This window comes from Neltuma alba, unplaced genomic scaffold, assembly GCF_004799145.2.
Source record: "Neltuma alba isolate B1F8T4 unplaced genomic scaffold, ASM479914v2 tig00011610_pilon, whole genome shotgun sequence".
Lineage (NCBI taxonomy): Eukaryota > Viridiplantae > Streptophyta > Magnoliopsida > Fabales > Fabaceae > Neltuma > Neltuma alba.
The window spans coordinates 89,134-113,634 of record NW_021636261.1 but is presented as its reverse complement, the minus strand read 5'-3'; the positions used below and the strand labels follow the sequence as shown (position 1 = coordinate 113,634).

Here is a 24,501-nt window from a genome sequence, read left to right as displayed (position 1 = left end):
ATCACTCACAGATTCTTGTTTATGGGTATAAATATATAGCCTTGGACGCAAGTGACACGAATCAAGCATATTTTTACAGGCACAAAAATGAGAGACATGTTTCCAATAAATAAAAAGCCCAAAACAGCAAAACAGCAAAACAGTATCCAGTTAGAAAACCTCCAGAATGGAGAATATGATAGACTATATATACGTACATGACTGGGAAGCCAATTACAATTGACTTGAAAGCTTCTCTACCACAGAAGAATTCAAATGATTTTCTTTAAAAGAAAATGCTACCACAACACAAACCCAGCTCTTCTCTCCTCGAAGGAGTATTCTATCTCTTGAACCACAGAGTCACAGCCAAATGGAACTGACAGGGGAGGAGGAGGAGGCCGGAGTCATAGCCATTTTCATGGAGACTGAAAGTGCCGACGACGGTGTGGTGGGGATAGGGATAGGCAGTACTTTGGGAGTCTTGTTCTCTTCAGCATCTTCTTCTATCATTGTTGCCGCTATCTTGGAGGGAGTAGTGAATGACACATTTTTTAGTGCCATGACTTTCTGCGACTTTTCGCTCTGTACGCTCAACTTATCTGCCATGTTTGCTCTTGATGATACTGTTGCTGAAGATATAGGACAAAAAGGTTGTCTCGTCATAGGAGATTTTATGTCACGAAGTGAATGCTTTTTTCTAGTGACACCGGCAACGCCGTACATTGTTGCTGCATAATCAAAGGAGGTGGAAGACAACATGTGAGAGTTCGAATGTGGTCTATGAAGTATGAGAGAAACATGGTAAGAAATATATATACATTCTTGTTTATGGCTATTTTGTGGGACCGATGTGAAACACAAACACCAAGGAAAGAGCTTTGCTAAATATACCAGCCAGAAATTATGGGAAAATTTATCAGCTGATGTAGCTTTGACTTCCTGCTTCAATATGAAAGACAAAAAAAATGCCTACACCTTCCGGGGGTCCACCACAAGCACTCTTATAACAAAGCCGTCAAGAATAGTGGGGAGAATCTGTTGGAGCATCATCGTCTAAAAAAAGGAAAACGTGAACAAATATATCCTTCTTCTGTTGGCAAATTATAAGCGTTAACTTCTGTTCATGGTGATTGATTATTTCACTGCTTTCGATGAGAAAATGGACCCAAAAAAAAAAAAGAGAGAGAGAACAGAAGCAAAATTTTGATCTTACCAACAATTATGCTCTTTTGGTTAACAATCTTTGGACCTAGAAACTATACCATCCCACACCCCACCCACCCTCTTACCACTTCCTTAATCCAGAGTATAGGCGGCTTAATATGTGTAATGATTGCTTGATCTCTGTGTTCTCTTCTCAGCCAAACAGGAAGAAACACAGTTACCAAATTCTTACAAAGTGAGAATACTGCAAACCATAAACAGTAAGTTGCAACAGTTAAATAGAAACTACCTGATGATAAAGAAGAGTCGCCATCATCCAAATGATTGTATTCATCAAGTTGGTGAGCATTGTCGGTCTTCCTCGTTGAGCGTGACTCAGTACCTTTCGAATCATGTTTTGTTGTTTGAAACGTTGCTCCACCATGTCCTTTATTAGTTGCACCTCCAGCGGGCATCCTAGATGCCTTTCTCGGAGTTTGAGGCTTTGATGAACTAGGTTTTGACCCATATCTTGCTTCCTGTTCTGCTACTATTTGTCCCTGAAGTCTCCTCAGATCCTGAAACAACGATAAAATTTTTCTGACAAGTTATAATTGAAATGAAGGAATATATATATATACACTATCTATTGAAATGACACTTCAAAGAATGTGACTGAGCTTTCAATGCAGTAACAGATCCATACTCGTTGCCTACGACGTTCTTGCTCTTTCTCTTGCCGTAGTGTATTGTACTCTTCAAGCATAGAAAGCAGAGAGATCTGAAATATACACAGCAGTACTCTATTTGGACATTGGGGTGGATTTACTTGTAACATACAGACAATAAGTGACATCAAATTTTCAAAACAAGGCCAACTCATTTATGCATCTTACATACACCATCATATGTGAACTCAATTCCTCTTTCCTTTTCCCATGCGATCGCTTTTGAAGTCAAGGCATCCACCATTGCTGTGCATAAAGACATCGTAATAATGTATATACAAGTACAAGCAACACATTGGTGACTATAATTTTTTTCAATAAAAAGTTTGGTATAAAATTTTATTGGAGATTGAATGCAATAACAAGCCTTATTTTATTAGGTTGGACTTTGTTAAATGTTCCCTTTGGTTGTCCTCTAGCCTCTTCACAAAACTCAAAAGTGTCCATTCTATTTTCCTCAACATGCCTCCAACAACCTTCCTTCTACATATCAGAACCCCTTTAAAAGATTTTATATAATTTTCTTTTCAATAGATATCTTGCCAACTCTTTCTCATCAATCTTCATTATGAATCTTATCTTTTCTTATATGATGATACATTCACTGCCATGTATTACTAGCAATCTGTCTAGCATTTGATCAAAGTGCTATGTTGAGATTTTTATCCCACCCTTCCTTCCCCATATTTATGCCTCCATTTTAACTCATCAAGACCCAAGTTCTTTAAGCGGGGGAAAATGATGGGATATGAAATAGTGCTTGATTAAAAATTTTAGATATTTCATAATTTTATTTATTATTAGAGAATAGTTGATTTTAATGTTGATTTGAAAGTTATCTTCTATCATCATTAATCGTCATTTCTATTTAATTTTAAAATTCTAGAATGTTCTTTCTTTAATTCCTATGGTTAGAAGTAAGGCTATAAATAACCCTCAACACATCTTATTTTGTAGACCCATTATGAATTAAATAATATTGAATAATGAGTTTTTCCCTCTCCCCTTCATTAGTCTAACTTCCCCCACCTTTTTTACTTTTTCTCTCCCTCCTCTTTAGTTTCTCTACCCCTCTTGTCTGCATGCGCTGACTTACCTTAAAAGTCTTGATTGCCATTACATCACTATTGTTCAAGTCACCTTGAAGAGTCAAGTTTTGTTGTTGGAGGACGACTAACGCATCTCGAGATCACACACACATCACACATAGGTGAGTTAGGAGCTAAGTTCTTCAAGTCGTGAAGAAATGATGGGATATGAAATAATGATTGATTAGAACTTTAAGAAATTTCATATATTTAGTTATTTCATTGAATGTCATTTACATTTAATTTTAAGATTATAGAGTGCTCTTCTTTTAATTCCTAGGGTTAGAATTGAGGCTATGATGGGGACTTGATAGCATAGGATATCAAGTCCCACATTGAGTAGAATAGGACACTCAATGGGGTATTTAAGTGGGTTGATTCTCTCACCTCAACAACTAGGTTTTGGGGTAGGGCTCCCCATTCCACTTAGATACCCATCAATTAGTACCAGATCCAGACTGTTGACAGTCCCAGAGAGAGCTATCTACGGAGGGTTCTGATCGGTAGGATATTGAGTGAAGTGTCATAAAGTGTAGCTGCCGAGAAGTCGGTTTTCCATAGGCCAATTGATGGAAACTTGGTAGTATGGGATACTAAGTCCCACGTTAAATAGAATGTAATGCTCAATAGAGTCTTTAAGTGAATTGGTTCTCCCATCTCAGTAGCTAACTTTTGGGGTAGGGTTACCTATCCCACTTAGGTACCCATTAGGCTATAAATAGCTATCAACAGATCTTATTTTGTAGATGCCTTATGAATTGAATAATATTGAGTAGTGACTTTTCCCTCTTCCCCTCTAGTAATTTGATTTCCCTCTTCCCTTTTTGGAGTAGGGTTACCCATCCCACTTAGGTACCCATTAGGCTATAAATAGCTATCAACAGATCTTATTTTGTAGAAGCCTTATGAATTGAATAATATTGAGTAGTGACTTTTCCCTCTTCCCCTCTACAAAATATTGAGTAGTTTGATTTCCCCCTCCTTTCTTATTTTCTCTCCCTTCTATCTAGACTCTCTAACTTCTTTCTTGTTGCTTCCCTTCGTATATCTTATTTTGTAGAAGCCTTAAGAATTGAATAATATTGAGTAGTGACTTTTCCCTCTTCTTCTCTATTAGTTTGAATTCCCCCTCCTTTCTTGTTTTCTCTCCCTTCTATCTCGACTCTCTACCTCTTTTCTCCTTCACTTCTCCAAAATAGATCACTCCCTAAACTCACTATTTTAAGGCTTTTGGTTAGGATATGGCATCAAGTCCATTTATAAGCATCCTCTAGTTGCTACCGAGCATGCTTTGGATTCTACCCTTTTTTGGATGCTCCCTAAGCTTACCAAGATAGAGGGGGGAATCGTTTAATGACAAATACAAGTGATTTAAATAATTGCGCAACTCAACCATCAGCTAAACAAGTGATATTAAAGCTCGATGAGCAAGCATTCAGAATGCTCCTGAGTGCAAATAGGTAAATAGGTAAGCTTGATGAGTGATCATCCAAACTCATTACTGAGTGTTGAACACAAGTGATTTAAACAGCTGTGCAACATAACCATGGGCCAAAAAAGTGATTTTAGAGCTTGATGAGGGAGCATCAAGGGGAAAGTTGAATAAGGGATGTTTAACATCAATTAGATCTGTAGATTTGCAATTGACATTTTTTGCTAGGTTAGAGATGTCTATGTTTTGTTATATCGGCGTCAATTTTTTTTGGGTTTTTGATAAAGGTGTGGTTTGTCTGTATAACAATATTCAAATCTAAAGGGTTTGATTGTGGCAACTTTAGCCTTATTGGTAATTTGAAGGTATAGATCATATCTTGGCCTAAAAGCTTCAATTCCCATTTTTTGAGGTATGATAGTGATGAACTTAGTTTTCAACCACTCTATCTCTAAGAGGGATGATAGTGGTTCCAGTCGGTGGTGCATTATTCGAAGCATTAGTCATGGAAATGTGATTCATGAACCGGTTTTGCTTGTTATGTGGTTGAGAACGGATTCTCCTTTTCCTCCTACTCTCTCCATTTGGCTGGTCTAAGTGCTTCAGATTTTTGGGAGGGGGTGTTAGCTACCCCTCGTCCAGTGCCCTCCCTGATGCCCTAATCTTGACCATTTATTTCATCTAATGGCTAAAAAAACCTCACTGATCAAAACTAGTCATTTTATTAAGACATGTTTTCTTTTCACTTCCCTCACACAGCAGAGTGTCTTTTTTATTAGTACCAAGTAGTTTTTTTTCTCCTTTTCTGGAGAATACAAGAATTGAAGTAGGAGCATTTTGTAAAGACAAAAGCAAGAAGGCAAGGAAAGACAACGTTTTTCGTTTAAGTACCAAGACAGAGAGTGAATCAGAAGGCTTGGGAAGTGTTCGTTACAGACGTGAGAGCAATAAGTTTGAGAGGGGACAACACTAACTACTATCATTCTCACAAGTCATGACTCTCTTAATCTTGACATGCCCTCATTCACTACCTCTTTTTCATCTTCCTTCGAGTTGCTCTCACCACCTTCTTCTTCATCCTTTTGCCCTTTGCCTCTACTCACTAATATCAACCACTTGCCATATCTTCTTCTTACCATGAATCTAATCAGTGGCTCTAAAACCTTGTCATCGATCCCTCATTTGCCTACATCATGCGTGTTCATTCAGACAAAAGGCTGGCAACAAGAGTCTCAACGCCGCAAAACGACCAGATTTGATTAATGAGTATTTCTTACTGTAGGATGTTTAAGGTAGTTTTCTTTGAACCTTTACCCCTTACAATGGCGTTGATGTAGGTGGTGAAATTTTTCTACTAGTATATTTTGATGAAGAGACAGCAAGGGCTTTGACTTTCTTGAGCGCAGCATCTTCCTTGATCTTTTGTTAGAATTAGGTTTGTTGTGCTATCTATCTAGAATGTAAATAGTTTTAGGACTTTGTTTTGATGGACTTCTGTTTTTGGGCTTTGTATTTTTTTTCATGTTTGTCTTAAAATACTATTTTCTCTTGTGGGAAAAACATCAGCTAGGTCTCTTATAACACACAAGTGGCAGATTTGATGACCAAGGCGTCAGCTCAAGGAAGTTTGACAAGCTAATATTCAAGTTGGAGGATAGATGCTAATCAACCCCATCTTGAAGCACAGAGTTAGAGTTCAAATATTTAAATATTTTATTTCATATATTTTTCTCATATTTATTTTAATTGATTGATTTTTTTTATAGATTTTAGTATTAACATAATTTTTTAGGATAAAAGATTATATTGATTATGTCAAGTTAACATAATATTTATCTAACTCAAGGGTTAAACCTATTTTATGTATATTCAGATCAAGGGTTTTTATTAAACAAGAGAGCACACAAGAATACTTTTGTTTTCCTTCAAATTTATTAACAGCACATTAGCATGAAATTGAAAAGATCATGTGTATGCTATGCAGGTTCATTTTTCAAGCTTAGCTTTGTCCTGTCTATATCATTGGGCCAGAAAAGAAAAATGCCGTCTACAACTTTAAGGCAAACCATTAAAATATGTATCGATCTAAATGTTTACCTGGCATTTTATTAACCAAGGCACGGGCTTTCTCAGCTCGCTTGAGAATAAGATGAGTTCCTTTGCCAGCATTATATCGATTTTCATCCTAGATAAAACAAAATGAGCAGCCAAATTGAAAAGGAGATATATCCAAAATGAACATGTTAAAGGAGGATGTAACCAACTAACTCTGTTATATTCCTCTAACCAAGTCTCCTCGTCACGTGCAGCTAGCCATTTCTCAACCTTCTCAAGTATTTCTTTTCGGCTAAACGCTTCCTCTTTTACTTTGGCAATCTGAAGCTCAATTTGCTCAAGTACACAAGCTGGGTCTACAGATCCTGCAGCAGAAATGAGGATGCACACGCTTAGCTAGCGGGAGACACACTTAATTCGAGTCTTTACATGTCACTCGGCAGAAAGTTGCCTGACTCTATAGCCTCAACAACACATTCGATTGCACTGCCTTCTGAAACCAAATGTGTCTTTCGACAAATCTCCTCTAGCTCTGTTCTTTTCCTCAACACCAGCTCTTTCATTTTGCTTGCTTTTGTATCTTCGAGCCTAGTTACTTCGGCCTCAACCTGCGTTAAAGCACAAGTTCTCCATCAATTATGAACCGCGTAAAATAAATAATATCGTTATCATAATCCAACTAACCATAACTTACATAATGAATGAACTCCATAGACAAGGTGTTAGGCTCAGTCATTTCATGTTCTGAAGCAGCTATGTTACAAGTAACATTCTGAAACTTCTGTTGCTCTTCGACTGGTGTATCCATCAAGTTCCAGAGCTCTAACATAGCCGTCGCAAGATCTTGAAGCTGCCAGACGAAGAGCAAATGTCTTTCCCATCATTAGCCTCAAATAAGAGCAAAAAATTCTAATTCAAAAGGAAAGAAAGAATGAAAAGGAAAAATCAGCATTTACCTTTTGCATTCTCTGTAATTTAACCTCCCGCAGTTTTTGTATAGCAGCATCTAGTTGCTGGATTGCATCGTTACTTACACTCTTAGATCCTTCAGAGTCCCCTAAACTAGGATCAAGATCGCAGAGCGCCTGCTTAAAGTCCAAACCAAGCACTGAAGTTAAAGATTTTAGTGTATATAATTTGTCTTGGACCTTTTTGAGACGTTCACTCTGCGTAAAAAGAGCATACAAGCATAATCAGTACCAAAGAGGACCAAAGTTAGCTGTTCAAATATGACCAAACAGAAAACAATTGACCTTTTCTTTTTGAAGTGTATGCAGTTGTCTGTGCAATTTTTCGAGCTTTATCAAGGTTAGATCATATTCCTCCACATCATTTTTCAGAAGAGCAGATTCTTCGGGGCCATAGATCTCATTAGATATGCCTTGTATCTGCTCTTGGACGTCTAGAAATTGATTTCTTCGGTCAAACCTCCTTTTCCGCATCTCCTCCAGCTCTGGAAGAATAATTTGAAGCTCTTCCCTCAAGCTTCCTGCTTTTTTATCAGACTAGAAAAAGAACAAAGGAAGAGAGAACCAGTCCTCCTTAGCAGTCTAATTGGATAGCAAATAATGTCAACAGCAAAAAATCTAACTCAAAATAGTATCAGATAGTTATTTTAAATTTTATCATCTTTTGGCAAGAATGCAAATTGCTCCTCTTTATTTCTTCATTTGATACATAATATGGTAACCACATAGATACAGTTTTGCTACAGATCTCTATAATAGTTTCGGGAAAAAAATTTTGCAACTTAGCTCATTAAGATGGCTTTATCTCAAAGCACATAAATCAGCAATCTACAAAATATCCTTGTCAATAAAAAAATGTGCAGGATGTTTCTAACCTGTCTAATATGCACAGGTCGTTCTCCCATTGCTGAACAGATGGTTGCAAGTTCTGCTTCAGAATCAGCGATTTCCTGCCTTAACTGAGCTCTAGACTGGTTTGCCTGATCTACTTTTCTTCTGTACACATGTAGACACTCTTGTTCGAGCTCAAATAATGTTTTATCTCTTTCAGTCTTGGACACCCCAACTTCATCCCAAATGTTCTGATCATGGAAAGTGAACTTTTGATGAGATCACCTCCAATTTAATGGTACATACTGGGCTTTTGAGGGGAGGGGGAGGGAGATTTACAATATCGATCAGAAAAATATAATGCATACCTTAAGCTCATATAGAAGTGATCCGCAAGTTGTTTCGTACTGTAGAAAAGGGTCATTTTGGAGTTTAGACATTCTGGAGCACTTTTATCTGCAAAAACAAGCTATTTTAAAGGATATTTTAAAGGTTGAAGCATTGAAAAAAAAATCAAAGCGGAGGGAATCGATGGTGTTATAAATTGAAATGTCTTCACATCTACAGAAGCCAAAAAAAAACTTGCATGAGAAGACTGACGGCTCACTAGTTGAGCAGCCAATCAAGAGAAATTGAATGCCAGCATAGAATTATTCATCATCTTAGAGGCCCTAGCAAAACGAATACAAGAAACAGGAATCCATCATCTTAGATTCAGTTAGAATGACAGAACGCTCAAATTGTGTTCCTGTCTCCCTCCAAAAAAAAAAAAAAATCCACCCGCACAAGGAATACTACAAAAGAATTTTAATTGAGACGAGAGAATTCAAAGCGATTGCCTAAAGGACGGGCATCAATCCCTCAATTTTTAATTGCCGAACATGCAGCACGTAGTGTTTTCTTTATAGACACTTTTGAAGGGAAAAAAAATCCACGCCGCACCTTTATTACATGGGACAAGCCGAAGAGCTAATTGGAAGAACATATTATCCTATATTACTGCCTACTGTGAGAATATCATTTGTCTTAATCCCATTGTCTTTGACCTCAAAAAAACAAACTGTCCAAAATCGAAAATGAAAACAACTAAGATAGTAATTGTTCTTTTCATTATCCCCCGTGGTGCTAGTGAAAACTGATAATTGATCAATCAGAAGTTCAGAACTCGTTACTTCAAATTCCAACGAAAAACAGAGCATTCTGCCATTAATACATATATCAGCTCTGAAAAACGGGATAGAAATATATGATTCATAAGAAAAAGAGAAAGAGAACACAGAGAGACGGTTCAACAGTGAGAAATTGAGAATAACAACCACAGAGAGACGGTTCAAGAGTGAAAAGGATATATTTAAATTGAGTTATTAATCCCTCTGTCCTAAACAAGGAAATCTCGCTGCTGTTTCTGTCACCTTCCTCGAAAACAAGATTCTGAGAAAATAAAAGAAACAAAATGAAGATGAAACAAATGATCCAAGCACTAACCTGAACGGGAGAGCGGGGAATAGGTTGTGTTGGAAATCCAAATTCTCTTTTTTCTGCGCTCCCGAGGAGAGGAGAGGTCCGGAGGAATGATCTTCCAGAGAAAATATAATTGAGATTTTCGGGAAAGAGAAATTAGAAAGCAGGAGAGATAAAAATGAGGAGAGAAACTATAGCCGTTGGTCCGTTTCGGAGCGTTGCGAGCGAAATTATTTGGTTTTTAATTTTTCGTTACAATACTTAACCGTTGGGCCGATCGTATGGCGTTCTCTCCAAGAAAACGAATGATGAATAATAAGTCCCAAAAAAAAAAAGAACAATGAATAATAATTATGGGAGTGATGGCAAAAAAAAATATTACTAATCCTGGGGGTAAATATGAATTTCAGGTAAGCAGCCTGAAATCGCCCGTTAGTAATTGGAAATCAGGACGATGATCCCCAAAATCTTTCATCTAATGACGAGCCTGATCTTACCGATTACACTGGATAAATGTTTCTAAATTCGTTTATTTCAATTATACTTCCACAAAATCTTCTGTTCCTTTAGTAAATTTTCTAAAAAATAAATTTTAAAAAATTATTTTGATTTTTAACGGGGTAAATATTAAATTATTTTATTAAATTACTTTTTCTAAGAAAATGAGTCTCCTAGACTCCTACCTTATATTCATATTCATAATGAATAAATAATAAAAAGGCGTCAATATGGGATTAAAACAGAATAGAATAATCGTTTTTTTTACCAGCAAAATAGAACAATCATTAAAGAATTACTACCTCCGATTCTTAATATAAGAGATTGTTTGACATTTAATTTGGTTTTAAATATAGGATCCAAATCCATCTTGTAACAGTTACACATGTTAAATATTCTATCAAATAGTAATTTTAGCCAATACATATAATTAGTAAGGGTATTCTAAAAAAGATAACACCTATTTATATAAATAACCAACTTAATAAACTTTTTTTGTCTATTTACATTAGTCAATCAGCTCTTATATTAACATTGATATTATTCACTATAATTGGTTCTCATGCCAATACATTTTCAAGTGTTTAATTAGAAACATCACCCCTACCACCTCAAAGATGTAATAAACAGTAAATTTATAAATGTGTTCACATGGGTGAAAATTGCAGGCATTTATTAATGAACAAAAATCCATAGCTGGTTCAAGACTGAAAAACAGCAGACATGTCCCGAGTAAGAGGAAGGCATTGTTATATATCTTTCGCTACGTCAAATCGACAAACGTATTGGTAACAAAAATATACCTCACTTATTACAACGGATAACAACTAAATTAAATGAAGGCAAAAATAAATAAATAAATAACTACATTGCTGAAGGTGATGTCCAAAGTCATGTCATAGACATAGCCTATATGGTTAGATACAAAATAATCAAGTGAACAGATTTAGCCTATCCAGGAGCACCAACTAACTCCAAATTTCCAATAGCTTAACAGTAGAAAAGTATGAATGTATTATATTTTTGTTGGAAAACTCTATAGAAACTTTTTCCTAAACCTTAGTCCTCAAATGAATCAAACTTCCTAAAACTAGTTTCTTCTCTTCTCAAAGTTGCATATTTCGGCTCGTGCAGAAACACATATAGCTTGATCATCGCAAGAAGGGTGTTGCAATGAAAAATTCTAACTCCCAATGTAGAGCTTTTCCCAAAGATGGATTTCTATATTTACCTAAAGATTCTTATTGACAAACTTTTTAGGTAGGTCGAAAAGCTCCACTTGTCATGAAATAGGGCTTTCCATAGCAATACCTTTAAAAAGAAATGAACTTCATGATGACCTTCCACTGTTATATTCTCTCCTGATAATTTCAAACACAAGTTCATTCCAAATATCAACAGGACCAGGCATGCACCAGTGTAAGCAATCCTGTGGTGGGGCCCTTCCATTGGGTCCAGGTTTTGTAATCTTATTCGGGTCGGGGCTCCTATATGGACCTGGATGACCATCATGGCGATACTGAAAGGCATCAGTGATATCCATCAATATCAACTTTGATCTATTCCTTGCCTTCTTTATTGCAAGGTTAAACCCATTGACTTGTTTCTCATGCATTGTGTCAGTATACCCATTTTTCACCAGTTCACCAGCAGCAAGAGGCTTAAGCTTCCCAGTGCATGATCCTCCAGTATTCCAAGCCCCACCCTCATAATGATCTGGTGAATAGGAGCGCAGAATGGTAAGCCCAGTGTAATTTGGATGGTTAAGAAAAGCAGTAAGGATTGTTTCAACAGATATCCCATATGCTTCTATGTTATTAACCTTTATAGGTCTAGACTGGTCTGGCCACCACAACTGTCCTCCTACTATCTCATTGTTCAGTATGTACACAGACTGTTTGGCAAACCAGTGGCCAGAAGAAATGACAACCACATCGAAGGTTGGGAGAAAGTTCATGACCTTTTCATCAGGGGCATCAAGAAGCAGCTTATCCACCCCAGCTGGAGCAAAATCAAATGGCTCATTTGTGACTTTCACAAGCCAAGAGGACCATATCCGAACTATCATTACAGATGTGGACCTAAAATAATATCGCTGCATGTTTCTGTTTCCTCTGTTCTTGGGTACCTCTACCTGAAAACAAACATATTTTCCAGTCATGCATTTCTCTGTTGATTAATGGATGCTTAAATGCATGCTCACTGCGCACACACATGTACAGGTATAATGGACAGATACACACACACAAGAACAGGCGACATATAACGAAGTGATGGGAATCATCAACCACCATTAGAGTAACAGTTGGTATGAAGATGCTTTATCAATGTAATGGAAAAGCCACTTGAATACTTGATAACTATCCTTGAACATGTTTTGGAAAAAATGAAGAAGAATTTGCATCAAAGGTTTCTGAATTGATCTTGCCACTTTCTGGCAAGAAAACCATTTCGGTGGCACAAAACTAAGGCTTGATCTTGCTAAGTCCAAGGTTCCTTCCATTGTTGGGATAACTATTACGGAAAGAGGTTGGCATGAAAAATGGAGGACCACTCGGTCCCATCTTTGAGGGGAAAATGTCGACGTGACTCGCATAAAATACATCAGGCTGCTCTTTAACTCTTTAGCATGCTCATGAACCAATCACTCCCGAAATTTAACGACATAGAAATAAGTCGTAGCTTCAAGATGCTAAGCAAGTGGTAAAGTTACTTTTACACAAAGTATGGAATAAAGAAAAAAACCTGCCAAAGAATACACAACATTGATTCCATCTGATTTCGAGCTACTGAATCTCCAATGAAAGCCAAAGTCTTCCCTCTCATTATCTCCAAAAATTTCTTGGGATCAAATCGTGGAAGGTTACACTGAAAGGGCTTCCATCGCCAGTTCTCATAATCCTTGTCAGGCCTTCCATTACCCTGACAGTTCTGCATTTGAGTTAATACAGGGCATGAATTGTTTGTATATAATGGTCCTGATGGATCATGCACCCAATTGCCCTGGTACAAATCACATCCTGCACAATATACAAAGCAAACATCATTTTAAAAATGATAGTGTTCAAAAATTCCTGATTGAAAAGATAATATTAGCTCCAATCCTTAATATAAGAGCTAGTTTGACTTTCAATTTGGTTCTAAATATAAAACCCTAATTCACTTTGTCTCTCATATTTATTCATTTATTTTCTAAGATAATCCTTATACTAGTTGCATATCTTAAATGTTTCATCAAACGTCAAAGCTAATACACTTGATTAACAAAAGTATTTTAGGAAACACAATATCTATTTATTACAAATAACTAATTTAGCAAACTTTCTTAATCTATTTAAATTAGTCAACTGGAGGTAGTAGCTATTATTATATTATATTGAGCACATAAAACCTCAAATAATGATGACATCGTCTTAAAGAACAGTGTTTTTGAGATCATTAGAGAAAGAGAGAAAACTAAGCCAAAAAAAAAAATAAGAACTTGATTTTATAATTGATCATATACAACAAGATCGCAAACGAAATGATGAATTGCAGGGCAAAAGGATAAGAAGTACAAACCTGAATCAACTAGACCTAAAACGGATGCATTTTTTGGCGTATCAGATGATGCTGGAATGGACCTTGATGTGGAATCTGGAGGCGTAGTGTTCCCATTTAATGACGTAGTCGTAATACTAGACCCATTAATCAAATCCACAGAAGCAGGCTTGTTAATTCTAACATTTCTTGTGACATCACTGGAATTATTACCACTGTCCGCTGCAGAAGTTGAACTTGAATGAATGGACGAGCTAATATTAACCGCGTCTTCCCTGGATACCAATGGTACCGCAAGTGCTTGTGGATTAGAAGCCACAGTAGCAGAAGTTTCTACTCCATTTATGGTTTTTGGAAATTTTGGTGAAGTAGATTCATGGAAGGGTGCTGATGAATTTGCTATGGTATCATTCTGTTCTCTGTTGGTATCAGTTGACACATAGCTAGAGGAAACTGTCGGAGATTGTAGATCAGGAGATGCATTATTGTGTACTAGATCTAAGCTTTCATTCAAGTTAACATTTGTAAAAGTGCTATTGATTAAAGAGACTGGCAAATCAAACTTTTCAACACTCTCTACACCGTAGAAATATTTATGGACTGTGGAACCAATGGGATAAGATATAAGAACCCAGGAAGCAAGAATTAAAAACACAGCTAATCCCCCCATTGAAACCACAATCCAAGAAAGAGACCTCGGATGGGAAGACATTCTGAATTTAAACTGCTTCTTGAAGCATAAAAACTTTCAGAACAACGTAAGATTAACAAAACCAGAGGTTTCAGTAGCGAAAATGCCCCAGAAAGCCCCTGTTATCCCACAAATAATCAAGGAAATAACAAAAACACTTGAAAGTAGGAGTAAATATCTTATAAAATATTCGCAGTCTAATATTAACTATTGCATTACATCAGAAGGCGATCATATATAATCGGCATTGAACTCCATAGCTCCGGGCCACGAGGAGAATGGCATGATTTTCAACGTAATTCGAATACCTAGAGCAGGGGGAAAATCAAAACTCATTGGGATCACGGAATGAATGAGAATGTTGCAACCTCACGTATCGAGATTTCTGCGATATAGATGTAAAAACGAGCATTCAGTCGCTGAAATGAATATGAATCAATCAAGGCATTGGAATGCCAATAAAGAAATATTTCCGGGAACTATATTAGCATCTGATGACAAATTCACCCTGCAATTTATGTTCCGAATATATGAGTGAAATCAGGACAAGTTTTGCCCTTTTTATGCTTTTCTCTTCGTGCAAGGCACCGGTATTCACGTAAATAATGGTAGTACTAAGCACTGAGAATGTTGAGCATAAACTTGTTTGTTTCGTTCGGATTTCCTCATTTTTAAATCATGAAGAGACAGGTGTAAATAGGTGACGTGGCAGTCGTAGATAATTGATATAGGTGTAAAAAGCTGACGTGGCAGTCTTAGATTATTGATGTGGTAGTTGTTAACAGTTAGCTTTAATTCAGCTGTAAATTCTTGAATTTTGAGTTACAAACATGCGAACTTGATAGCTGGTTAGATAGTTGTAAATATTTGAGATTTTGAGGAGATAGTGTTAACACTTTGCAGGCATACATGTCCAATGGTGAGTAAATTTTCAAAGTATTCTCTTCCATCTTAAATATAACAATTAGATTTATAGAGATTAAAAAAATTAGCTACAGTAATTTTTTATAAAAAAAATATATTATTTTTTCCCAAAAGTGCCATTTATTCATTTGTATTGAAAACTATCTTGATAAAAACCTTTTTCATATACTACCTTTGGTCCTAATTATAAGAGTTAGTTAACTAATTTGAAGAAATTAAGAAAATAAGTTGAGTTATTTATTTGTCTTAAATAGGTTTTTTCCTCTAAAATATCCTTACTAACCAAGTATATTGGCTAGAACTACCATTGTTAAAAGGATTACCTTGAAAAAAAAATGAATATGAGAGACAAAATGGATTAGGATCTTATATTTATGACCAAAATAAAAGTCAAATAAAGTCTTATATTAAGGACCGGAAGTAGTATATGAAAAAAGTTTGATTTGGCAAATAAGAAAATAGAGTTTGAGAAAATAATTAAGAGACAAAATAAATTAGGATTTTATATTTAGAATCAAAATAAACCTTTTTTTCTATCTTTTAAGAAGGGAAGGAGTTCTGGTCTTTTAAGAAGGGAAGGAGTTCTCGTCAAAAAAAACAAGAAGGGAAAGAGTATATTGTCATTTTCATATTGGAGAGCAAACCATGAGGAATCAAGACGGGAGCATGCATAACGAAGGTGGGACATGGGAGGGCAAAAGGAAGAATAATTGATGAAGACAAGACACTAGAAGAATTGAAAGAGAGGAGCATGTATTTGCTCCTCTTCAGACAGTACAACAATTTATATTTATCGGTTTTGAACCTTCCATAAACTGCATAAAATCCAAGAAATCTTCCTTCATGGTCATCATATTTGGAAGGTTTTTGAAATTTAACATTTGACTGCAAATTATTTTTAATCTCCCCGGTAGTCAAATTTAGTTCAGATAAAATGATGAGATATAGCAAGTCTAAATATTCTAATAAACTTGGAACTACCCAGCTCAGAGCACCGCCATGTTCAAAGGGCACAGCTATGGCTTCTAAGTTCAGCACCTGTGTAAGAGAGCATTTCAGAAATTAAAATCCTTTTTCAGATGCCTCTTCTTTCTTTCATTCCCTTTTCCTTTTTGGTGATAACAGGAGCAAATACAATTACAAATTACAATCATGAGCCAGCCAGCGAATTCAATTGCAATAATAAGCCCCCATTCTGGGCTATAGCACCCACCTACCACTGCCTCTGGAGTTTTATTTAGTACATAGCAGGTGGAAACAACTTAAACATGAAATTGTACCAGCATATGCTATGAAATTAGGATATCAGCCTTCTGATCATAGATGTAGCATCATCACTCTATATATGTTGTTAATATCATAATCTTAGTGATGGTCATTGTATGAATTCCTGAGATGCTACTGATTAAAGGAGCATCCCAAACTATAAGCACACCTTGGCTATTTCTTTAGGTGTAAGGGCGCCTTTAATGTCCTGCTTATTTGCCAGTATCAGTAGAGATGCTCCAGATGGTCTCTGTATATGAAAACACCGAGTATTACAAGCTAAACACTTTTGAAAAAATGTAGACTATGACAGAGAAAGAGGATTCAATCTGGCATCCCAAATTGGTATGGCTAGGAAATACTTTGGTTGGTTTTGTCGCAGAAAATATTTCTTCTTCTAAATCTAAGTGGATAAATCTTCTCAGAAGTAAAGAAGCAAGTTATTACAAGGAAAAGCAAAGGGACTACTAAAAAGGCAGCAATCCTTGAGCAGCATGCTGCCTTGTACACGTGGTAGACTAGCTCAAAGCATGTATAGCAGTTTAAGCTAGTCAAACAAGAGGAGGATGGACTAATGATATAATATTCCAAAAGAATAACTTGAGTAAGCAAGTTTGCTCAGTTGATGAAAAATAAATATCGAACAAACCTCTTCCTTCAAAAGGTTATCCAGCTCCATTTTGCAATCATCCAACCTTCTTAGATCTGAACCATCAACTACCCAGACCAAACCATCTGTTTGCTCAAAGTAGTTTAGTCATGGTAACAAAAATATTAAGGTTTTAGTCATGGTCAAAAAAATTAAGGTTTTAGTAAGTCTAGTGACACTGATGATGAATGTTGTAATTTTTTTAATTACTGAAGAATATTTTCATCATCATGAAAATATAATATTAAATCAATCTTTTGCTCAAAATGAAATTGCAAAATGTTTAGATCTGATTTATAATTATTTTAAAGTTGGGAGAATTCCAAAAAAAATACTTTTAAATTTTAAAATTTTAAATCACTTATTTATCATATTTTAATAATAATTCATAATATTTAAAAAATAAATGACAATATATTTTTATTGTCATTTCTGAATTTAAATTTTAAAATTTTAAAGATTTTTTAGAATTTTTTTTCCAAAGTTTTCCCAACAGTTTTTTTCCCCCTGAAAATACATGTACCATTAACTGTTAATTTTTAGAGAAAATCCCAGATAGGAAAAGCGAGCCCCTCCACTGTTCGAACTTAGAACGTTTCTTCCAAAGCTCACCCTTCCTATCTCCGAGCGTCGAGTGGTCCTTCATGAAAGACGGCATGCTCACTCACCGAAACCCACTAGAAAACCCCTCTCCCTGACTCCCTCTCCCTCTATAGTTTTTCTCTAATGGCCGCCGTTCCCGCGCTCTCCCCCTCATTACGCACAATTTCTCTTCAGGCTCCTCCTTCTTCAGCATCTTCGAAGCCCAACCACCTACAATTACCTTCTACTTTCACATTGAGCTCCCTATTCGGAACAAGAATCGCGATTCAAACCTCAAGCCCATGTCGTTCCTTTCCCCATGGCAAGTATTGCCGTGCGGCATCCGCCACCGTCTCGCTTAGTCTTCCGTCCACGTAGGTTTCTCCTTACTGATGGTAAATCCTTGCTATGGTGATGGGTTGATCGGATAAGGTTTTAGGTCGGTTAAAGTTTCTGGTTTTTTCTTTTTGCAGGAAACCCCCGGCGGCTACTCCTGAGAATTTTCCAAAGTGAGTGCATTCTTATGAAAATAGTAAACTAGCTGTTTGGCCTTAAATAATTAGACCCGCATGCCTTTTAGTTCTCAAAGTTTAAAACTTGGAGCTGTTGATCGTTCCGTGATGAGTTTGTCACTTTTGAGGGTCAATTTTGTATTATGCAATTTCACAGAAGCAAATTTTCTCAATACCAAGTTGTTAAATGTTAGTGCATGTATTTTGATTCGTGGGGTAATTGTTTCGGTGGAATTAGATGGTCAGCAAGGGCGATAAAATCATTTGTGATGGCGGAATTGGAAGCGAGGAAGCTCAAGTATCCCAACACAGGAACAGAAGCCCTTCTGATGGGTATTTTAGTAGAAGGTTTGGTACAAGACTACCCTTTAAGTTACAGTAATATAAGTGGTCAAACATTGGTAGTTGATCTGACCGAATTTATACTGAATAGCATATCTTCTATCATATTAAATGGGGCATGTTTAACCTTTTTGTGGGGAGTTATATGTATTTTTTGACAAGTCCTACTTTCAACATCCATGGATAAGGATGTAAACAGAATATTTTAAAATTTGTTTCTGGTACTGTAGAAAAAGACCATAATTTGCTTTCTTGCCTAGGTCTTCTTGTTTCAGTTGATGTCATTGTCATATTGGTGTATAGCCATGCAAATTTGTTCCTATATTTAAGAAATGTCTATTCTTCACAATTTTTGTGAGAATGGAGAAAGAGGGAAGGAAAAAGAAATTTATGATTCAACACCTGTGTGATTCTTTCAAGCTAGTTGTTCGGAACTAAAAAGCTGTGGAACAATGAAAATTCTTATGGAATTCATTTATGTTACCAAAATACTTCATCCCTGTGTTAAGAAGTTAAACTATGTAATTATGTTCTTTATTGTATATCTTTTTGTATACCACCTTAGTTTTTCGTTATGTTGTGCTTCTCAAGCAATTTTTTACTTTTCTCCTTCTAGGAACAAGTAAAGCGGCAAAGTTCTTGCGAGCTAATGGAATTACTCTTCTCAAAGTACGGGAAGAAGCATTAGAACTTCTTGGGAAATCTGACATGTACTTCTTTAGTCCTGAGCATCCTCCATTGACTGAGCCAGCTCAAAAATCCGTTGATTGGGCTGTTGAAGAGAAATTGAAGTCAGGTATTGTTGGTTTCCTCAATCATATGATAACTAATTCTATACATTGGCTATCAGTTCCATTCCCAGAAATACTTAATTTTTTCCTCTTATATATATATGTATATAATGCCATGAATGTACAATTGTTCAGCTAGATTAAGCTGTTCGGTTTTGAAGGCTTACAATTCTATTCATGTAGGGTCTGTTATTTTAAAAAAGTCCTCAATTGGAGTGTAGAAATTAAATTAATCTTAAATATATGTTGAAATGGAGGCTTACTATTTGCTGTGGTTGAGTTATTGGTGCGTGAAATAAAAGTCCCTGTGTTTTATATGGTGGGTCAAGCAGAAAGAAGTTCATCTCGTGTGTCTCACCTGTGAGAAAGATGCTCAAGTGTTAACTTATGTTCTGCATCATGTTGACAGAATGAACTTATGCCATTGATATTATGAATTCTTCAGTAAAAACTTATGTTCTGCATCATGTTGACAGAATGAACTTATGCCACTGATATTATGAATTCTTCAGTAAATGCATCATGCTAATATAGGTTTTCAACTTCGAGCTTTATGCCATGTTCCTAGTCAGTTCAAATCCTATCTAAATCATTGCTGACATAAAGTTAATTGCCACTCTATCGAAGTCCACGTTTGCGGATCTGCAAGGCATAGCTTTTGGCACTTTGTCTTTTGAGCCTGGGGTTGTGGCCTCTGTACAACTTTGGAGATATCTTGTTTGGTGTTTTGGCTTTTCTTGTTGTAACATGAGCTCATAAGTTGCAGGTGAAGGTGGGGAGATAACCGTGAGTCATTTGCTCCTAGGAATTTGGTCACAAAAAGAATCAGCTGGTCACCAAATCCTGGCTGCCCTGGGCTTCAATGATGAAAAAGCCAAAGAAGTTGCTACATTGGTAAGTTTCCAGCTCAGTTGCTTGTATTTGACTGATCATGACTACCTAATATTTAATGTGCCATTTGTCATACTTGGGGAACAGATTTCCCTTTTTCTTTTTCTTTCTCTTTCTTTCTTTCTGATTATTTTTACTAGGTTCTTGTAATCATTACTCAATAGTTCCTATATTTTTCCTTTTTTTAAAAAATGAATTAGACCTTCTTGATTCTACTGAACGTGCATAGATCTCACTTTTTCCAAAACAATGCAAAGCTCCGTTGAATATTGCGGAACTTATACAAAAATCTTTTCTTTTTTCAAAACTGACAGACTTTCCTTGAAACAAAGTAAATTATACAAATCTCTTATTTGTTGAAATTTTAGAGACTTCTCATTGATATTCATTCGCATACAAATTTCCCCCAAAAAAATGAAAAAAGAAGGCTTGCTTCAGGGGATGGTTGTGTAGGTTTTGAAAATACAAGAGAATTTTGTAGAATTCTAGCAAAATTTAAGTGTCCCCCCCCCCCCCGGGAGGAGAAGAGGACATATCCATATAATTTCCGTATATTAATTTAATTTATTCCGCTTCGTTTGTTTGTTACAGTTGAACGGTGATGTTGATTTGAGCTTCAAGCAGCAGGCCTAAGAACTTTGCTTCAGTAACTTATTGAGGTTGCAAATAAACCACTCTCTTTCTCAGTGCAAGTTTACCAACAAAGTTTCTGCATGATGGTCCTTTTAGACATCTTGATTCCAAATTCTGCGCTACGCCAATTGGAGGCTCTGCAGTTTTCTCAGTATCCCGACAAGCTTTTGGAGAAGAGTTCAAGAACTCAGTCTTTTGATTTTGTATCTTCGATTGATCAAGTTGTATAACTGGTTGAAGCCTTTCTAATATTTAAGCCTTGGATTGGGATCCATCTGTAAACTGTCTTTCTTCTCTTGGAGGCAAATCACCCCTTTTGTTTTTTAAAATTTTCACGGAAATATTTCATTCTTTCTATGTGGATTCACAGGTCGTGAATCCATCTAGCTTCTCGTTTAGATTGAAGACGCATACGATCTGCTCCGGTTTAATAAATGTTTACAAAAGTTAGGCATGCCGATTAAATAAAAAAAAATCTTATAAATTATAAGACTTAGTTTAATTATAAGTTGTGCAGAAAATTTTTATCATAAATTTTTAAACTATAAAAGTCTTAATTGTTGGCAAAAAAAAAAACGATAAAAGTCTTAATAGTACAGCAAAATAGATTTTACTGTTTATTCAACCATAATAACCTGTAGGGACTACTAATTTTTGTTTTCAAAATGTAGTTCCTTTTTGCATTTTTGCTGGAGAAATTAGCTAAAAGTTATTGACTAGAAAATTAATTGTGCAAAGGGATCTTAATTTGACAATTTGTTTTTTCCCAACATCATCATTAATACGAGTAATATCCAAGAAATAAAAAATCGAACTGATCTATGAACCGGTTGAATTAGTGAGTCAAGGAATCACTGGTTTAAGTCGGGGTTAACCCGTAATCAAACCGGTCATCATTAAAATAATATGATTTTTAATTATATAGTAAATATATTATAACAATAAGAATAACAAAAATACATTTTATGCCTAAAGAATCATCTAAAAGTTGGCAGAATTTAAATTTTTCAAATTATCATAAGAATAAAAATGAGTTTTTTTTTAATATAAAACTTGAAATATTAGCATCATACGGATTTTATATAGATTTTTTTTCTTATAAACTTAACTAGAGGTAGACCTATACTTGCACACACATATATATATATATATATATATAGCCTATGTCATGATCACCTATACCTACTAGTCTGCTACAAGTATAAATGCGAAATAGGAAATATGGGCTTTAACCATTGTTTTTTCCTATTATCCAGTAGTTTTTTGGATGTCATTATTTTTTCTTTTCCAATGTGCAAAACTGAGTAAACTGTCGATATGATATCCCCGTATCACCTCAATCCCATACTTTCTTCCTTCACAATTCACACACTCTTCTACTTCTTTTCTCTACTCCATTTGTCCTTCTCCATCTTTTGCTTGTCTAGATAATAGAAGAAAAAAATAGAGCCTGGGGAGCAAGAGCTCAGGCATGGGCTTACTAGAAAAGAACAACAGTGATGGAATGAGAAGTGGCTAAAGCTTAGAGCAGTCGCCATGCAGACAAGAAAAGAAGACGAGTTAGAGTGACGACTCTCAAGCAAGACAACGATGACGGAGTTTTCTATTTAGGGATTTGGAGAACACAATCACAAAGAGCAAACTAAAGCTGTGAAGCAAGCACAAACGAAACCAATGTTCATGTAAAGTCGGAACTCTTCTTCTCCTTTATTTCTTTTTTTATTGAAAGAAAGAGAAAAACTGTCTGCCATAAAAAAAAATGATCCGGCTAACACAGCAACCAGCAGGTTACTCCGGTTATATCCGGTTTAAAGCAGTCTGTAACAGTTTAGTCCGAGTTAGGTTTTCCCGGTTTAGGATATGAACCAGACTGGACAAATGGCCGATTTCTGGTCTGAACTGGCCAGTCTGGTCCCGTTTTTTGTACCATGGTAATATTCATGGCTTCTGGTCAGATGTCATAAACTCTGAAAAAAAATTAGGGAAGAGTCTATTATTGAAATTTTATTAATAAGAATGATTTTATAAATTATTATATAAAAAAAGCATCGTACTGTATAACAAAACTCAAGTCAAAAAAGTACTGTATAATAAAGCTTCTAGTAAGGAATGCTTCCCTAATTTTTCCTATGAAAAAAGTATTAATATACATTGTACAAAAAACCGGATCGGACTAGCTAGTTCAAACCGAAAACTGGCGAACCAGTCATTTGTCCTGTCTAGTTCATATCCTAAACCGGGAAAACCTAACCTAGACTAAACTGTTACAGACCACTCTGAACCGAATATAACTGGAGTAACCCACTAGTTTGCTGGGTTAGCCGGATCATGCTTTTTTATGGCGGATAGTTTTTCTCTTTCTTTAAAAAAAAAAGAAATAAAGGAAACGAAGAGTTCCGACTTTACATGAACACTGGTTTCGTTTGTCCTTGCTTCTTTGTTTTGCTCTTCGTGATTGTGTTCTCCAAATCCCTAAACAGGAAAACTCTGTCGTCGTCGTCTTGCTTGAGAGTCGTCACTCTAACTCGTCTTCTTTTCTTGTCTGCGTGGCGACTGCTCTAGGCTTTAGCCACTCCTCATTCCATCACTGTTGTTTTTTTCTAGTAAGCCCATGCCCGAGCTCTTGTTCCCCAGGCTCTATTTTTTTCTTCTATTATCTAGACAAGCAAAAGATGGAGAAGGACGAATGGAGTAGAGAGAAGAAGTAGAAGAGTGTGTGAACTGTGAAGGAAGAAAGTATGGGATTGAGGTGATACAGGGATATCATATCAGCAGTTTGCTCAGTGTTGCACATTGAAAAAAGAAAAAATAATGACATCCAAAAAATTGCTCGATAATAGGAAAAAACAATGGTTAAAGCCCATGTTCCCTATTTCCCATCTAAACTTGTAGACTAGCAGGTATAGGTGATCATGACATAGGCTACATATATGCAGGTATAGGTTTACCTCTAATTAAGTTTATAAGAAAAAAATAGATATAAAATCCGTATGATGCTAATATTTCAAGTTTTATATTTAAAAAAAAATACTCATTTTTATTCTTATGAGAATTTGAAAAATTTAAATTCTGTCAACTTTTAGATATTTTTTAGGCACAAAATGTATTTTTTTATTCTTATTGTTATATAATATATTTGCCATATAATTAAAAATTATATTATTTTAATGATAACCGGTTTGATTACGGGTTAACCCCGACTTGAACCAGTAACCCTTGACCCACTAATTTAACCGGTTCATAGACCGGTCCGGTTTTTGTTTCTTGTTAATATAATGAATGCCTGTTAAAAATGTAAAAAATGTTGCACTATTTATATTTATGAAATCCTCTTTCTTTTTGGGGGGGATCCTCTTTTTTCATGGCAAAAAAAAGCCTTTTGTTTCAAAAGAATTTCATGAGATTCTGTCTAAATATGAGTCAAAACCCAAAATTCTAGCCCGACAAAATCAAAACGTTGACGTGCTGGAATATTTGAGTGCTCCCGCGAGTTC

General features: G+C 35.9%; 4 protein-coding genes across 5 annotated transcripts; 1 reads left to right on the top strand and 3 right to left on the bottom strand.

Moving 5' to 3' along the window:
* Window positions 1-78: 78 nt before the first annotated feature.
* On the bottom strand, window positions 79-9,784 carry LOC114715741 (65-kDa microtubule-associated protein 3). 2 transcript variants are annotated; one of them, XM_028900616.1, is made up of 13 exons: window positions 9,713-9,784; window positions 8,596-8,683; window positions 8,272-8,478; window positions 7,682-7,933; window positions 7,385-7,594; window positions 7,123-7,278; window positions 6,880-7,036; window positions 6,642-6,793; window positions 6,471-6,558; window positions 2,026-2,099; window positions 1,832-1,906; window positions 1,436-1,703; window positions 79-710 (listed from the first exon to the last, which is right to left on the bottom strand). In XM_028900616.1, exons 2-13 carry the CDS (start codon window positions 8,665-8,667, stop codon window positions 343-345), a joined length of 2,079 nt encoding a protein of 692 aa, XP_028756449.1. In that variant the 5' UTR covers window positions 8,668-8,683; window positions 9,713-9,784; the 3' UTR covers window positions 79-342. The 2 variants fall into 2 exon arrangements, with proteins under 2 accessions (XP_028756449.1, XP_028756450.1); XM_028900617.1 differs by lacking the exon at window positions 79-710 and adding an exon at window positions 880-1,035.
* A 1,488-nt stretch (window positions 9,785-11,272) lies between these two features.
* On the bottom strand, window positions 11,273-14,438 carry LOC114715742 (protein YLS7). The gene is made up of 3 exons (XM_028900618.1): window positions 14,138-14,438; window positions 12,932-13,209; window positions 11,273-12,320 (listed from the first exon to the last, which is right to left on the bottom strand). Exons 1-3 carry the CDS (start codon window positions 14,436-14,438, stop codon window positions 11,517-11,519), a joined length of 1,383 nt encoding a protein of 460 aa, XP_028756451.1. The 3' UTR covers window positions 11,273-11,516.
* A 36-nt stretch (window positions 14,439-14,474) lies between these two features.
* Window positions 14,475-17,914, bottom strand: LOC114715756 (ADP-ribosylation factor-like protein 2). Its single transcript, XM_028900637.1, has 5 exons — window positions 17,869-17,914; window positions 17,257-17,342; window positions 16,777-16,857; window positions 16,313-16,379; window positions 14,475-14,536 (listed from the first exon to the last, which is right to left on the bottom strand). The coding sequence occupies exons 1-5, from the start codon at window positions 17,912-17,914 to the stop codon at window positions 14,475-14,477; spliced, it is 342 nt and encodes a 113-aa protein (XP_028756470.1).
* On the top strand, window positions 17,845-21,348 carry LOC114715744 (ATP-dependent Clp protease ATP-binding subunit CLPT1, chloroplastic). The gene is made up of 6 exons (XM_028900621.1): window positions 17,845-18,212; window positions 18,312-18,347; window positions 18,589-18,698; window positions 19,309-19,488; window positions 20,250-20,377; window positions 20,966-21,348. Exons 1-6 carry the CDS (start codon window positions 17,983-17,985, stop codon window positions 21,005-21,007), a joined length of 726 nt encoding a protein of 241 aa, XP_028756454.1. The 5' UTR covers window positions 17,845-17,982; the 3' UTR covers window positions 21,008-21,348.
* The last annotated feature ends 3,153 nt before the right edge of the window (window positions 21,349-24,501 follow it).